This window comes from Pagrus major, chromosome 24, assembly GCF_040436345.1.
Source record: "Pagrus major chromosome 24, Pma_NU_1.0".
Taxonomy (NCBI): domain Eukaryota; kingdom Metazoa; phylum Chordata; class Actinopteri; order Spariformes; family Sparidae; genus Pagrus; species Pagrus major.
Window position 1 is genome coordinate 11,603,762 of NC_133238.1, and position 15,946 is coordinate 11,619,707.

Sequence of the window (15,946 nt, forward strand, 5' to 3'; positions counted from 1 at the left end):
CTGCTGCACTGGATCAGTTTTATTAGGCCGACACTCTCTCTGAGTGTAAATCTGCTGCGGGGGTTTAAACAGGGACCAGATGTCAAATTTACATTTTTTGTATTTAGTAGGAGCACCTACACAGAACAGCAAGCAAATCTGTGTTGACGTACTGCTTTTCTATTTATACCTCTATTTGTGATTTCCTCCATATCCCAGAATGCCTCTGGGTTCATAGTAGTTTTTACTTTCAGTTAAAGGTGGCTATTTAACCAATGAATACTTTTGGCTACCCACCTTAGTTGTGAAAATGAGGTCTATGTGCTCACAATGCAACATGTTTTACTGCTGCATTGCATTCTGGTCTATTGAGGCTTTTCTTGTATTTTTGTTTGAAGCTTCTATAATGGATTTATCTGCTGATTGGGCAAACTGGTGAATTTAAGGCTCTGATACCTAAACCTGACAATATGAAGACATAATGATAAGGTGTTTTTAACATGATCAATTAATTGATTGGTATGTATTATGGTATTTCAAACGGTTATATGCTCGTAATTTTAAATTGTTTTTGATTAAATGCTTGGTTTAAGGGATTCTGAACGGCTACAGACTAAAATTTACCAAAAACCTTGAGAAGCATCCCTTACTTTAGGATTTAAGGACATTTTTCATGTTTCTATTGTAAATTGTTTGGAGTTTTCACACCTGTTTAAGGTTTAAACCCTTTAAAACTCCTTAAACCATACATATAATTAAAATAAAATACCTTGACATGTTACATTCTATATTAATTCATCCAGTAATTATATCCATGCTTGTGGGTGAAACCATAAAAATGTCCACCTTGGGTACATATTAACATTGTAATAATGAATAACATAACAGAACAGGGTGTAAATTTAGGGCCATTTTACCCTGTGCATATTATCAATTAAAAATACTACAAAATATAATGAACAAATGAGTTTAAAGTGTAAATACCTGAATGTTTCTGTCTCTGGAAAATTTTTCCCAAGACAATGCATTGATTAGCTTGTTATAATGAGCAAACTACCTGTTGTTTTTTCAGGATAATTATCCTGTTATCATGAGGAAAATATCAGAGATAACAAGAATAATGAATTTTGGATCTCGAGATAACAAATAAATATTATTATTGCAAAGTCCGCTCCTGGCTTCCGTAGAAAACAGACATTTACCATTGATGATTTCAGTTTGCTCCATTTTCCCTGAAAGCAAAACGATAAACCACATTGCTAAAGTGAGAAAGTCTCGATGTGTCCTAAAGCATTTATAAGTGGATTTTTCCTTTAATTGCTCAGCTTTAGTTTGGAGTGTACACTGTCTTTCATCACCTCTCTCTCTCGTATGCACCAGTTTCTCACAGGTGCGCCCACACTCCTCTGTCTCTGCCCATTAAACCTGTGACCCTGCTGTGTGACATGCCGGAGCAAAAATTCACCTTTTTTGGCCGTATTTTGGTGGCTTTTTGTTGTCATGAAGCTCAACAGTAATTGGCCTGCCATCAGCCTGTCACAGCGGCGTAGTCGGGGCTCGTGGGTAAATGAATGTCAGTGTCAGTGTCCGGTGCTGAAAACAAACAACCTCATCCCGCCGTGAGCAGAGGGCGCGAGGCCGCCTGTCGGAACTCATCTGTCCTCGGCTTAATCCCCCTCCCGTACCGGGATGAGCAGGAGGGAGGTGGATGGAGACGGAAATGAGGAGCATTTGCATCTAAATGGAATGTTTTTCTTCCTTTCACCCAGCTTCTCTATTTATTTGGTAATGACTTGGTTATGTGCTGATGGAGGCATGAGAGGAAATCCTCCTATCGCCTCCTGGCTTCAGAAAGCTTCCCCATAATACATCTGTCTTTTCTTTGTGCTTTGCTGTTTTATACTCATCCTTCCTCTCCTAGGCGTAAGGAGGTCCTCCTGCCCTCCTTTTAGTCAACGCTCATGTAAAACACCATCACACTTGACATTCACAGGATTATGTAACCTAAAGGCCCAGCAGAACGTCACACTTGCTCTATGACACTGTTTCTTTTTCCTCAGGAGAGAGCGTGAAAATGTTATCGCCTCAGGTCACGTTTAAATGCACACACTCACAGATGAATGTCCTCATCTCTCAGCTATGGCATGGATTATGTGTAAATCCCACAGCATGATACAAACATCCTGTTTACACACTGCATCACATCCACCTCCAGGGGAATAATGATTTTTGCATAGCCCTGTATTATTTATTCATGTCCAGCGGTATATGTCCTCGCCTTACGCTGTTTGTTGGGCCCCAGTGGACAGCATTTTAGCCCGTCTCACCCCCGACCTCCCTGTCCAGACCCCGACTCCCATTAGGGGAAATAATGATGCTGAATTATTCACTAATGTTTGAATAATTCAAGGTGAAAATGCTCATTGACTGAGGGAGAAGATGTGCCAATCTGCTGTCTCGAGCGTCAGTCTGGACATTCTTAATGAGGAAGAGAAGTGTGTGTGCGCTCACATACACACCTTAAAGGAACAGTTCACGCAAAAATGAAAATTTTGTCATTACAGTATCTACTCACCCCCGTGCCGATTGAAAGTCAGGTGAAGTTTCGTAGTCCACAAAACATTTGTGGAGCATCACAGCAAAACATTGTTGCAGCATTCTCCTAAACAGTTGAAGTAGATGGGGACTTGTTTTAAAAAAGTCAAAAAGTTGTTCAGTTGTTGATGGACTACGAAATTTTTCCATCTGCATGAGGGTGAGTAGATAATGACAGAATTTTCCATTTTGGGTGAACTGTTCCTTCACCACAGCGTTGATTCACATTAAAAGACGTGCACATAGTCATTCTGTACTTTTATTAACATTGAAAATGTTCTCAAAAAGGTGCATTTAATACCTTTGTTTTGTCCGAAAATTGAATATAGACAACTATTAATTTTACTTTGCCCTGAATTAATTACAAGAAACAATTCAAAAACTATTCGACTTAACAGAACAAAAACTAATATTCCTCTTAACTATCTAAAAATGCAAATCAACCTTAAATATATAGTATGTAACATTTCTCGAAATGTCTGAAAACAACTCCAGCTTTCTGCTAACATCTTTAATTTTGTTTTGATCACGAGACCCCTTGTGGCAGAAATAACATACTGTGCATTTAAATCTGCAATAACTAATATTTGTATTTTAAGGTATGTGTAGTGTGATCGCAAAGAATTATCAACGGACCATACAGTTCCCCTCACCTTTACTGAGCGTTTTAGCATCTTCCAGCTTATTGTTTTGGTTTTACGGCCAGCAGCTTTAATATTTTGATTCACTCTCACATCTCTCATCAGTATCGTTTCCACACATTTCAGGAAACTGTTTTCAGTGAAACTCTCTAAAAACCCGCTGTATAGGCTACTACTGGCTAGCACCAAACAACAGGGAGGCAAAGTTAGCAGCTAGCTCGTGAACATAGTGGGGCAGCAGATATTTTTGTCTCAGGAGTTGGTGGAGACCAAAATAGAGCTAAAAGGAGAGAAAATATTTGATTTAACTCGAAACGTGACAGCAAATGAATGGTAATATCACTCAATGCCTGCTGGATGTGTAAATAAGGGACTGTTTGCTAACACGTTAGCCATAGCAACTGAAAAGGTGATAGTTGATAGATAGTTTTAATACCCCGATTGGCCTACATCTATAAATGGAGCTTGAACTGACATGTATGTGACACAGAAACTGTAGCGTGCTGATATCTTGATCCTTGGTGAGTACAGGAGAATTACTGCCTCAGGCACTGTGCTGACTTTATTGCAAACTGGGCCAAAAATCTCCCATGATGACCTTTAATCGGTTCGGATTTATCTGCTTTATCTGGAGACCAGCCTTTTTATTTCACTTCTTTTAAACTGGGTAAAAAATAAGAGAATTTTATCATTTTTTCAATATTTTAACCACCACGTAACTCCTCAGGTTAGTCGTCGCTGTCTTCTTCCTCATCTGGGTCGTGACTTTCGGAGCTGTCCTCCGTGACGTAGCTGTCAGGGTGGTCCCGGTCATCTGCAGACTCGTCGTCGTCCTCCGTGTTCACCCTCCCTGACAGGACGTCCTCTATCCAGTCCTCCAGCTCCTCGGGGGTGGGCAGGTCCTCGTCATTGGACATGTCCAGCCACACGCTGTCCGCCTGGATCACAGAGCACCGAGGAAGTCAAGGTGAAGGCTAATGAACACCTAAGCAGTCTAAGATTTGAAACATTACTCACATCTGTGACATTGACGACACCAATCTGAGGTCTGAACAGGTCCAGTTTGAAGGTTTTTTCCCAGTAAGTGGTCAGCTGGAGGGGCGAGACAAACCAGGTTACCTTACTTATCAGTGACCTATTTAAAGAAACATTTCTGGGTTAGGGAGGCAGAACCAGAGGGAAGTCATCAGGGTCGATCCAGACGATGCTGAGCTCTGGGTTGTTGGTGTTGTCTCTGGCCACGTCTTTGAGGATCTCCAGGAACTCGTAGCCATCTGGGGACAACAGAGCAGAGAAACCTGAGCTCGGCCTCAAGAAAAAAGGGAAACAACTGCCGAATACAGGGAGAAAAGGCAAAAACCTGGATCTTCCTCCTCTGCAAACGCAACAATATGTATTCCGTCCATGTCGTCCTCCTAGAAATGTAAAAGAGGTTACAGCACATTTTACAATCTAGCCTCAAATCAATTTAAAACATTTCTACAAACTAAATGGTCAACTACTCACCCATGTTTCAAACATATTCTCTGCCCGCAGCTTCCTAAGAGTCGCCCTGCAAAGACCACATTTTCATAAAATGCACAACCAGGTCCCAACAGTGTTGAATTAACCAGTTAAAGATATATAAATCTCATCCACCTTCTGTGTTGGTTGACGAACTCGACGATGTCCATCTCTGACAGAGGTCTGCCGGGCAGGATGGCCGGCTCCTCCATGAACGGCTCATAAAAATTCACCTCGTTCATCTTGAGGGAGAGATGCTTGGCTACCTGAAACATACAACATGGCAGGATTTCATTATGATGAGCAGGTGGAGGATATAATGACGGTTTGTTTAATGAGTGGGTGAAGCTGATTGAACAAAGAAAATCTGAAGGGTTTCATTAAAATATCAATTTTTCATTATTACTTACGGATTTATCAAATGTAGCAAAGAACTTGATGTAAGGTTGGAAACGCTCGGAGGCCTCCTGAAAAGCTTTGTAGTCTGAGATAAAGGGAGACAGAGAGAGAGCGAGGGGGAGAGATTGATGAGGAACTCAAAAGGGAATGACAGAAAACAAAGACGAGGAAGTAAAACACGAGTGTGGAAGTTTATCGTTCACATTCTGGTCACATTCTTAGCCAAATCTAGAGTATGTGATCAGGAAGGCAAGCAGTGAGACCCACTGGCTTCATTCAATTTCCCATCATGATTGTACTGTCTTCACCCAAGTAACAAAGTCTCCCTTAATACAGTTTTATACGCTTGTAATGTGCTCCTGGCTCTGCTCCCAACAAGGTCAAAACCAAGGACCAACCTATCTCTGGACAGAAATAGGCTCCATAATGAAACTTCATGCCACCGTCATATCGGACCAGATAGCATCTTCCCTGTCTCACTTTTACTCCCTTTATTTTTTTTTAGAGGAACTATAATTGCAGTTTGACCTATTAGACAGAGAACTAGAAGCTATTTAAAGGCTCTCGTGAGACCCAGTGAGAGTGCCACAGTCTGGAATCAGGTTTCCCTTCAGCAGCCAGTTAGGCTACATGGTAATGTCCATTAGCCTCTAGATCCCATTAGCGTCTGGGGAGCGTAGTAAGGCAACTTTAGGGGCCAAGATGTATTTTCAACCCATCACACACACACATGCATTAATGAGTCTGGTGATAAACTAACATGAATCCTCTCCTTTGAAGTAGCCAATGAGGCGGATGTCTTCCTCCATCCTCTCGAAGGCTCGCAGCTCCATGGCGTTGTTGATCATTTCAACTGGGTCCTCCAGCACCTAGGGGGCGATATATCACAGGTATTTTCAGAAAATGTTAAGCAATAGTTAAGCATTTTTGAGAAATCTCCTTATCCACTTTCTTGTGGAGAGTTAGATGAGAAGATTGATACCACACTCATGTATGTTTGTTAAATGTGATGCTAAAGCTAGTTGTTAGTTTAGCTTAGCATAAAGACTGGAAGCAGGGGGAAACGACTAGCCTTAACAATGCAGAATAGTACAGTTGAAGAGAGTATAGTACATTACAACATTACATGTTTTGTTTTGTTTTTTACCTTCACCGCTTGCTATTTCGACTGCTTCCAGTCTGGCTAAGCTAAGCTAAGCTAATAGGCTTCTGGCTATAGCTTTAGGCCTGTATTTTACGTACAGATATGAGAGTGGTATCTATCTTTTCGTCCCCCTCTTGGCAAGAAAATGAACAAGTGTATACAGTTGTGACATGGAAGGGTCACTCCAGTTCCAATATTAGATGGCTCGCAGCTGTAGCTTTTCTATGTTTTTGTTGGATATGAAACTCTCCCTGTTGAATCAACTGCAAGATCAGTTAAACAACTGCATTTAAAATGATCAAAAGGCGCCTGTGAACATTAACATCATGTGTCAATATAATATACAATCTATCAAAATTTTGGATTAAGGATGAATTTAATTAAAATTTTAAAACATAATATAAACTTTAGAGATGTGACATTATCCTTGAGAATCAAGGGTTTCTATGTTTAGCAACACTGATGACATCAAGAAAAAATTTAAATGGTGATGGGGAAAAACATGTCCGGCACCGGCGGCCCCTCTACAAAATGTAAAACTAAAATTTATTCATGTGAAAATGTCACAGATTTTCACTTTATTCCCTTCATCTCCACCCTCAGGGGAAAATTACATGAAAGCTTCTCCTAAATCTTGTATTACTGTGAAATACATCATTTACAAGTGTTTTAATGAGGCTGCAGCTGTTAATTGCTTGAGGATTTCTTCTCTCAACGGCTGACAAGATTAAACAATTAAAAAGCGGAGGAATCAGATTGTCCACTCACATCCAGGAGAAACTCCACCAGTGTGTCTGATGAGAGCTCCCCGTCAAACTCAATGACACGGTCGTCCTTGAAGACGTACAAGCTGCCCACCTCCTCCAGACCTAATTCAACAGCAGGAGAACAATATGACTTGAAGAAAGCTATGTTGAGGGCTTCACATTTAGAGAAAAGTGGCAAAAATCACTGTTTTCACAATAGTTAAAGTACATTACCAGCAAAGAGTGTATGTGGAGAGTGGGGTCATACAGAGAAATTAATATTTTAGATAATAAGACATAAGAGGGGATTTTATAGATAATACTGTATTTAGAGATTCAGCAGGCCCAATAATGTAACTGATACTGGGGTATATTACAGTGGAATGATGAAGATGCGAGTAATACCCAGTTTTCTGGCTACTTTGGCGTCCTTCTGGGCGTCCACCATCCCAAAACCGATGTCTTTGTTCTCCAGGACCTGAGCTGTGAGCTGCATGTTTACACAGACAAATGACAGTCAGATCAAGCCTTTTTTTATATATATATACACGATTTAATGTTCAAAAAACACTATTTTTCTCATACTGTCCATTGCTGCAGCACCTCTATGACTCTTAAATCCAGGCTGTTTAACAGAGAGGATCAACACACTTCACACCAACCACCCTCTGTTCCAAACTCTGCATTTAGCTTGGCACTTCCACGCTGTGTATTTGAGCTGGCATCCACAGCTGCTGCTGTCTCTGTCAATACATCTTTTCATTACCGAGGTGTGTGCCCCCTGTGGAGTTTCTTCTTGTTAGGGAAGCCGAGAGTCAGGACTGCTTGCCTTTCAGCTCGCGATTTTTGAGAAAGGAAAACAGATTTAGAGACACCACTGAAGATACTAGATTTTGTGTGTTTTTGCTTTTCAAACGGCGTGTCGGACGTGACAGGAGAGCAAAAGCGATAGCTGAAAGGGAAGCTGGGGGCAGGTAAAAGTGGTGAATGCTTACAAATTCATGGTGTGAACAACATGGGTCACCTTCTCTCATACTTTGAGCTCATAAATAAGAAGGGATGCATCGACTTATTTCTAGTTCACAGCCACATAATAAAGAGTTTTGGGAACAAGCTCTAATTAACAAAATGACCTAGAAACGATCCCTGGACACATGTGAACTACAGAGGAGGGCATGTAACGGGATTAAAATCACTGCTTGCCAGTTAAGAGCGTGTGCAGGTAAAACTCTGACTCTGCCTGTGACAGTGTGACAGCTCTTAATCCTACTTTACTTCACTTTATGGTTAAGCTGTCAGTCAACACATCAGGGAGACGGGAAGAATGAGGAATTCAGTGTCTGGTTTTCCAAACAGGCGGGATCACTGACTATACAATGACTTGTTGTGACAGGTTTGCATCAAATGAGCACGGCGGTGGGGAGTCTAACCCGCGGGGATTTGAGCTGTAGCTAATTGAGACATTTATGTTATCAGTGAAATCAGATCTATCCTCTGTGCGTCACAGCAGATACAACCCCGGCTCTCTTCTTTGATCAGTAATGACGCCGTCTTGGCAGGATTCGGGTGTTGTTCAGCTACTTGAGGAAGTCAGTGGCAGCGTAAAACGGTTCTGAAGCCGTGAGTTTGGCATCACAGCTGTCTTGTCCATCTTGTTTTTTGGAGCCAGAAGTGATCAAATTTGGGACAAAAGGAGCTGCAAGGGAGGATATCCTCATTCATATCCCGATAAATGAGAACATGCTGTAGTAGTGACTTGTCAATCACATTTTCTCATAATCTTACATACAATTTCACTTATTTTTGAAACCAGTGGAGTGGCCTCGACTCATGATGACGTTGAAACAATCAGGGGTAGTTGAGTTGAAGGACAGCTGTGCTTTGAGCTAAATGCTAACATCAGCATGCTAATCAGCGCACACTGATTGGCAGGTTGTTTGCTGTGTTCGCCATCTTGGTTTAGCATGCTAACATTTGCTAATTAGCACTAAAAACAAAATACAGCGTATACTCTCACTCAATAAGAGTATACGTTGCTTTTCTGGTTTTTATATATAAAACTTACCAAGGAGGAGCCCCAACATCATTGTACTCAAGAAACTGAAATCCAAAGTCCATCGACAGTTGAGATATTTCTAAAGTGACGACTTTTCTCTGTTTAATATCTTTGTAAATAAGATATCTTTGGGTTTTGGAATGTTTATCGTACAAAACAAGCAATTTGAAGATGTCTGAAATGATCTTTGGGAACATGAGATGGGCATTTTCAATAGAAAATGAAATAATCTGTAATAAAAAATTATAGACTGCAGCTCTAAAGTAAACACTCTTTATATAAGGTTAACTAATTGTAATTAGAGGCTTTGGTAATGGTTAATTAATCATTTGTGCATGCTTTATAGATGACAATAATAAAGGGTTTCCAAGTTGTGATACATATTTCTATGGATTACACTTATTACTGCAATATTAACAAATAGGAAAGCTACACCTGCAAGTTCACAACCTGGCAACCCATTACAAATTATTTAAAAAATCATTAATAAAGGCATCAATTGCATCTTAAAAACCTTTTACATAATGTGACCTGTTAGAAATGAGTATTGCAGAGATTCCTCTCGAGAAGATGGGGGCATTAAAGGGCATTACACTTCACTTTTTCACACTGCTCTCTGTCCATGTCTCAAACATTTACATTTATCTCTCTTATTCTATAATAAAGAAAAAATATCAGTCTTCTACTTTTTCTCCATAACCACTCCTGGGATTGTCAGTCTCATAACCCTCTTTTTCCCTGTAGACCCACTGTATTACCTCCAGCACCAGCTCTGTCATCTGGAACCGCTTCTGCAGGCCCTTGTTGGCGGGCACTGGTTCATGGTAGAACAAGCACAGGAGGTCGTATCTCTTCAGAGCCTTCTTGTAGTTGCGCTCGGTGACGTCCAGCACCCTGTCCTTCCCGTCAAAATTGGGGAACTCGAGACCTTCCTCAGCGCTGCAGGGTAAAACCAGGCGAAGGCACAGGCCAGATAGTAGAGAAAGCCACATTTGCCGCATTGTTGTTCAGTTGTGGAGGTGTGTGCAGAGAAATTAAAGGAACCTCTCAAGGCCTAACTTGAAGAGTGCAATAGTTAGCTCTACTCTCACAAATATTTCATCTTTATACCCTCTCTCTCTTCTTCTTTCTATTGCTCTCCTTCAATATCTCCCCCTCTCCACCTGTCTTCTGTCTCCTCCTCTCTCCGTCACTCAGTCTTACTGAATCTCCCAGGAGGCTCTCTTTCTTTCCTCCTCTCTTCTCCCTGCCTGAGAAACTCACCTCAGCAGCCCATTTACAGGACAAATCATCCATGTGATAGTCATTCATGTCCTTGAAATAAAGCTAGAAATTAGAGCAGGGAAGCTGTGGGGATTTCATCAGCCATTTAACCAGCAATGACATAATCCATATGAAGGGAAAAAAGGATAGGCCATAAGCATTGATGCGATAAAATGAATGATGAATTGATTGATTTAGTCTGGCAGAGCGTGAGTGTGACTATAAAGAGACAGATTTTGTGAGGAATATCCCTTTAATGCCAATTTGGGCTAATCTTCTAAATGTTACGGTATACTAACCTATAAATGAATATCGTGCTGCGCATTACCGTAATGGCCGCCTTCAGCCAGAAGTAGCAGATCACAGATCACCCCTATCTCTCAGACAAAGCTGGAGGATAGAGAGAAAAATGGAGCGCTTTTGTCCGTGGAGGTTTTTAATACTGCTGCAAGTGTGTTATTTATGTTTGGTGTCTGCGTCAGGTAAGATATTTTGAAACAAATGCGACACATTAAACCATTTCCAAAGCGGCAGTGTGACTTCGCTGCGTGTTGCGTCGCTGTAGCTCCTCGAGGTAACTTTTGGTGCTGGAGTCATTCATCACTTCGCGAGCTTAGCTAGCTAGCCAAGGAGCTAACCCAACTGAGCTAACAGCGCTAACTCAAAGGTTTATGTGAATGGCGGTTGAAAGTTAGCACTTTAGCTCACAGCAACATTGTAATATACGGCTTTAAATTGTCTCTAATTGAGGCTGGGTGTGGTTTTGGAAACGGGTTTGCTAAAAGGCGAGTTAGCACTGACAGATGTTCTTGGAGTGACGCCACAAGTGGTTCAGCGTATTTCTGTCATGGAGTTGCTCATCACAGAGTGTAGTTCATGCTGCGTTTATAACTTTAAAGTCATGAGATGTTAACAAAAGACATCATCTGTAATGTGCAGGATACTCGAGGTCCTTGCTGAGCTAGTAGTCTTGTTTAAGGCAGCCTCATTGCAGATACTGACCCGCTATTTACAGTGGATGTATCAGTCTCATGATGCCATTGGGAGATTATATTCTGTATACCTGTTCTGACACTATTTTCCATCATTTGTAGGGAATCAGTGGAAGACATTTAAAGACCAGATTTCTGATGCTGTTAAAAGCTACACCCCATGCAACGCTGCCAACTGCAGCTGCCATCTAAGGTGAATGTGTGATGCAAATATGTCTGTTCTTTGTTTTTTTATCATTCCCATCAGATAAATAGATATTGCTGCATTAACCACTGTGAAGGTTTGACTCATTTCTCTCTTGCTCTTCTGCCTCAGTGTCCTACAACATGACTTGCAGCCCTTTAGAGGGAAAATCTCCGAAGATGTCATGGCTTCAACTCTTGAAAGAGGGGTGGGCACCCATTACCAGATCATTGGACACAAGTTGTACAGGGAGCACAACTGCATGTTTCCTGCCAGGTAAGGAGAAAGTACTGTACATTTTATTTCAAATTTACTCCCAAAACTTCTCAGTCCCTTTCCTCACCACCTATCCTTGGGTCTTATATAGGAAGAGACTTGATGAAAGAGGAAATATCATTAAATATTGGGGTTAGAACAGCATGTTACGAGGCGCTGATCTCTCATTTGATCATCTTAAATAACTTAAACAACTTATGAATACAAGGAAACACATTTGTAGAGTCCTGTTCCCGTCATGGTTTGTATATTCAGCTGTGTCACGGCTGCTGAGAAGACTTCTGCAAATTATTCACACGTGCATACTCACTCACAATCTTAATCTATTTCCTGTTTTCAGGTGCAGTGGGGTGGAGCATTTCATCCTGGAGGTGATCGACAGGTTACCTGACTTGGAGATGGTTGTAAATGTCAGGGATTACCCTCAAGTCCCGAGCTGGGTGCAGCCGACGCTGCCGGTCTTCTCTTTCAGTAAGGTCAGGCTCTAGTCATTAGTTTCACACACATTAAAAACGCACATGGATGTTTATTTAATACACTAAAAGTGTTTTTGACATTTGTGTGTATGATTTGAGCAGACGGCTGACTACCAGGACATCATGTACCCTGCATGGACGTTTTGGGAGGGCGGGCCTGCTGTGTGGCCTATATACCCCACTGGACTGGGACGATGGGATCTGATGAGGGATGACCTTAAAAAGTAAGGTCACATCAAAGATCCATTAGTGTGTATTTACTGTTGCTGAAATTATAAACCTAAAGTAGAACTTTTAAGAAAAAAATCCCACTGGTAACACACTCCATCTTCTCAGATGTGAGTCTTTCTTCTCTGATAAATTGAATATATTTTAATTTCAGTGACTAATCCATAAAATGTGTTGTGGCAGGTCTGCAGCACAGTGGCCATGGAAGAAGAAGGAGTCCAGAGGATTCTTTAGAGGCTCCAGGTCAGTCACATTTAATTTATACACGAATCCAAATATTTTTTTAATGTTAAGACAATGAGGTGACTACTTATTTGCCGTGTCAGCCAGCCACTGTAGGGATGATCATCTTCTTGTAGCTTACCCGAATGTCAAACTGTGCCCCGTTTTCCACCTGCAAACTTTTCTCCTTCTGTCAGTATCCCTAATTAAATGTAGCTCAATCTGTGACCCAGATCTCCTTTTATATCTAGTTTCTGAGCTGCTTTCTCTCGTTCTCATCTGTGTTTCTTTGACAGAACCAGTCCAGAGCGCGACCCTCTGATTCTTCTGTCAAGAGAAGCTCCAGACCTAGTGGATGCAGAGTACACAAAGAACCAGGCCTGGAAGTCTGAGAGGGTTGGTGACACTGAAACCACACCAGAATGATAGAAATATAGTCATACTGTGCCTTTTATTTTACACTGCCTTCTGTAATGATTGCTTGAGGTTTAATTACAATTACATCTATCTTTTTTGATTTTTACCAGCCCATGTTTTTCTTTCTGTTTCAGGACACACTAGGCAGACCCCCGGCCAAAGAAATTCCACTTGTCGATCACTGCAAGTACAAGTAAGCTCAATTCTTTTCAAGAACAAACTGATAAACTCATAATTTTAGAGCAGTTTTACCAGACATTTGTTTATATCATTGCAGATATTTATTCAACTTCCGCGGTGTGGCTGCCAGTTTCCGCTTCAAACACCTCTTTCTCTGTGGCTCCCTGGTGTTTCATGTGGGCGATGAATGGCAGGAGTTTTTTTACCCTCAGCTCAAGCCCTGGGTGCACTACATCCCAGTCAAGCAGGATCTCTCCGATGTCAGGTAACACAGCATGTTTCTAATTTTGCTGATTAGGTTTACCTCCGAAGGTTTCAGACAAATTGCCATCAGAATATTTGGCAATAAATGTAAGAATCAGAATCTAAGAGTACAGATGTCAGTGAGCCCAGCCCACAGTAAATTAGATTTTCAGATCCCAACAGAGGTAGACCTTTCTGTTAAAGAACAAGATCCCTTTTGTTCGCGCTTGCGCCAAAGCCACCAGACTCCATTTCAAGTCATTTGAGTCTCTGTTTTGACCTGTTTTTACTCATTAAAATTCAAAGCCAGTTTCCTCTGTCACTGAGGTGAGTCAGCAGGGATGAATCAAACGTAGCAGCTATTTATATGGATTCCTATCCCCTCGTCCCATATTTTGTGGCTCTAAATAGGAACATGGTGCCAGTTTCCTTTCATTTTACTTACCTTTTAACACAATTTTGCTGTTTAGAGCCTTTTAAAAGGGTCACAAATCCTGAGTAAATATCCTGAATGTTTATATGTCTTTACATGTTGTGTGTCCTCAGGAAACTACTACAGTTTGTCAAAGAGAATGACGCCATCGCACAGGAGATTGCCACAAGGTAACAACAGATAACAGATTGCATTTTAATGTATTTGTGCAAGTGAGTCTGACTTTCAGTTTCCCGTCCACACAGGGGCAAGGAATTCATCCTCGACCACCTGCGGATGCAAGATGTTTCCTGCTACTGGGAGAGACTCCTCACTGAGTTTAGCCACCTTCTCACCTACAAACCCAAACTAAAGAACAACTACAACCAGATTGTTCACAGAGCCAGCAAGACAGAGCTATAAGAGACTCTGCAAGACCAGGGGCCTCATTTATAAATCCTCATTTGTACGTATGCAAACATTTAGTTTTATAAATGAGGTTCCAGGGCAGCTGTAGTGAAGGTAAATTCCTGATAATGAATGTAATCACTGCACAACAACGTATGATTTCCTCACAAGCAACATTGAACAGTGTGTCTTACAGGACTTACAGGGCACGTAGCTTCTTTTTAGTTTAGTGTGTTGACTGTGAATGCTGCCACACCTTTGGGTGCCACCAGGTGCCAATTCTGCATCACTTTCTGGTTCAATTAATTGATTTGCTTTTAAAAATAACTCATTTTTTTATGGCTTCTATCTAAACTCACCAGCAAAGTCTCGTCCACGTGAGCTGCGTAAAAACTGGGGGTGTGGGGTTTGAAAGAAATGGCAGGAAGTCATCCGTTTACCAAGTTGTGTTATGGGAAGTGTAGGATCCAGTGTTTTTGGCCTTGGACACATACAAAGGACTAACAGTCAGAATATTTCGGACTCTGGTACTTCAGTTTTGACAGTTATTTTTTTAATCTGTCTCTTATGAGTCCACCAACGTTACTGGAGTGTTACACTAAAAGGCTGGAGTTGCGCTTGAACATGCAGTGTTAAGACTTGAGATGAAAATCTGTCCTCTGTTGGAATTTATTTTAATGTTTTCAATTTGTTTTTGAACGTCAACCTGAGACTGAGTGGGAGAAGTTCAGTGCCTTGCTCAAGAAAAAGCTGAACTGATCCTCTGACCTTTTAATGTTTTACTGCAGACCGTTCACCAGAATCAAAAGACAATATTGCACATCTATAAATACTTGAATTACAGCACAGCAGATCATGATGTTGAATTTCAAAAGCTGCTTAAATACCCATAAAGGTTCCAGCAATAATAATTACATTTGCAGATGCCATAATGTAACATATTTAATACATAAAGGGACATTTTCTTGGTTGATGGTTAATATGAAGTAAATGGAATCTGTTGATGGGGAAAAAGTGCCATCAGAGCAGCACTAATATTGAATTTAATAGGCTGGTTCAAACTTAAACAGGGCATCAGCTTTGCAACACTCCCCTCTACTGGGCAGCTGAACAAACTCCAGCAGACCTTAACCATGTTTCATCACAACAACATATCTATGATTGTGCCACAATTTAAATAACACAAAAAACATTATTCACAGTCAACATTTAATTCCACACTAAGTGCCAACATGAAGCAATAATCACTTTAGAGTAATTAGTTTTACTTTTATGTGTGGAGTTTCCAAGAAACACTCATGTTAATTGTTTTTACTTTTTGATGATGATGATGATGTATAGTTGATACAGGAGAATGTTGAATATGTTGTAGTATTCACATTGTACTGTAAACAAGCCGATTCTCACCTAGTTGTTTTTTTTACAGTGTTGTTAAGAACTGTGGTAAAGATGGTCCGCTAGTATGATGATTTGACCAAAAAGCTGTGATCATGTGCCTCATCAACGTGTGACATCCAGGTTGTTGTCGCAGCTTGTGCAGCATTTTTTTCTAATGCCAATAAACAGTTCTTAAATCATCCTG

General features: G+C 40.9%; 2 protein-coding genes across 2 annotated transcripts; one reads left to right on the forward strand and one right to left on the reverse strand.

The window, feature by feature from the left end:
- Positions 1–3,943: 3,943 nt before the first annotated feature.
- Positions 3,944–10,064, reverse strand: LOC140992237 (calsequestrin-2-like). The gene is made up of 11 exons (XM_073462526.1): positions 9,822–10,064; positions 7,413–7,497; positions 7,030–7,130; positions 5,878–5,986; positions 5,129–5,202; positions 4,854–4,984; positions 4,722–4,767; positions 4,576–4,630; positions 4,389–4,489; positions 4,233–4,307; positions 3,944–4,153 (listed from the first exon to the last, which is right to left on the reverse strand). Exons 1-11 carry the CDS (start codon positions 10,062–10,064, stop codon positions 3,944–3,946), a joined length of 1,230 nt encoding a protein of 409 aa, XP_073318627.1.
- A 629-nt stretch (positions 10,065–10,693) lies between these two features.
- Positions 10,694–15,946, forward strand: poglut1 (protein O-glucosyltransferase 1). Its single transcript, XM_073462300.1, has 11 exons — positions 10,694–10,808; positions 11,421–11,511; positions 11,635–11,778; positions 12,119–12,254; positions 12,357–12,478; positions 12,666–12,725; positions 13,001–13,100; positions 13,256–13,314; positions 13,399–13,566; positions 14,091–14,147; positions 14,223–15,946. Exons 1-11 carry the CDS (start codon positions 10,736–10,738, stop codon positions 14,377–14,379), a joined length of 1,167 nt encoding a protein of 388 aa, XP_073318401.1. The 5' UTR covers positions 10,694–10,735; the 3' UTR covers positions 14,380–15,946.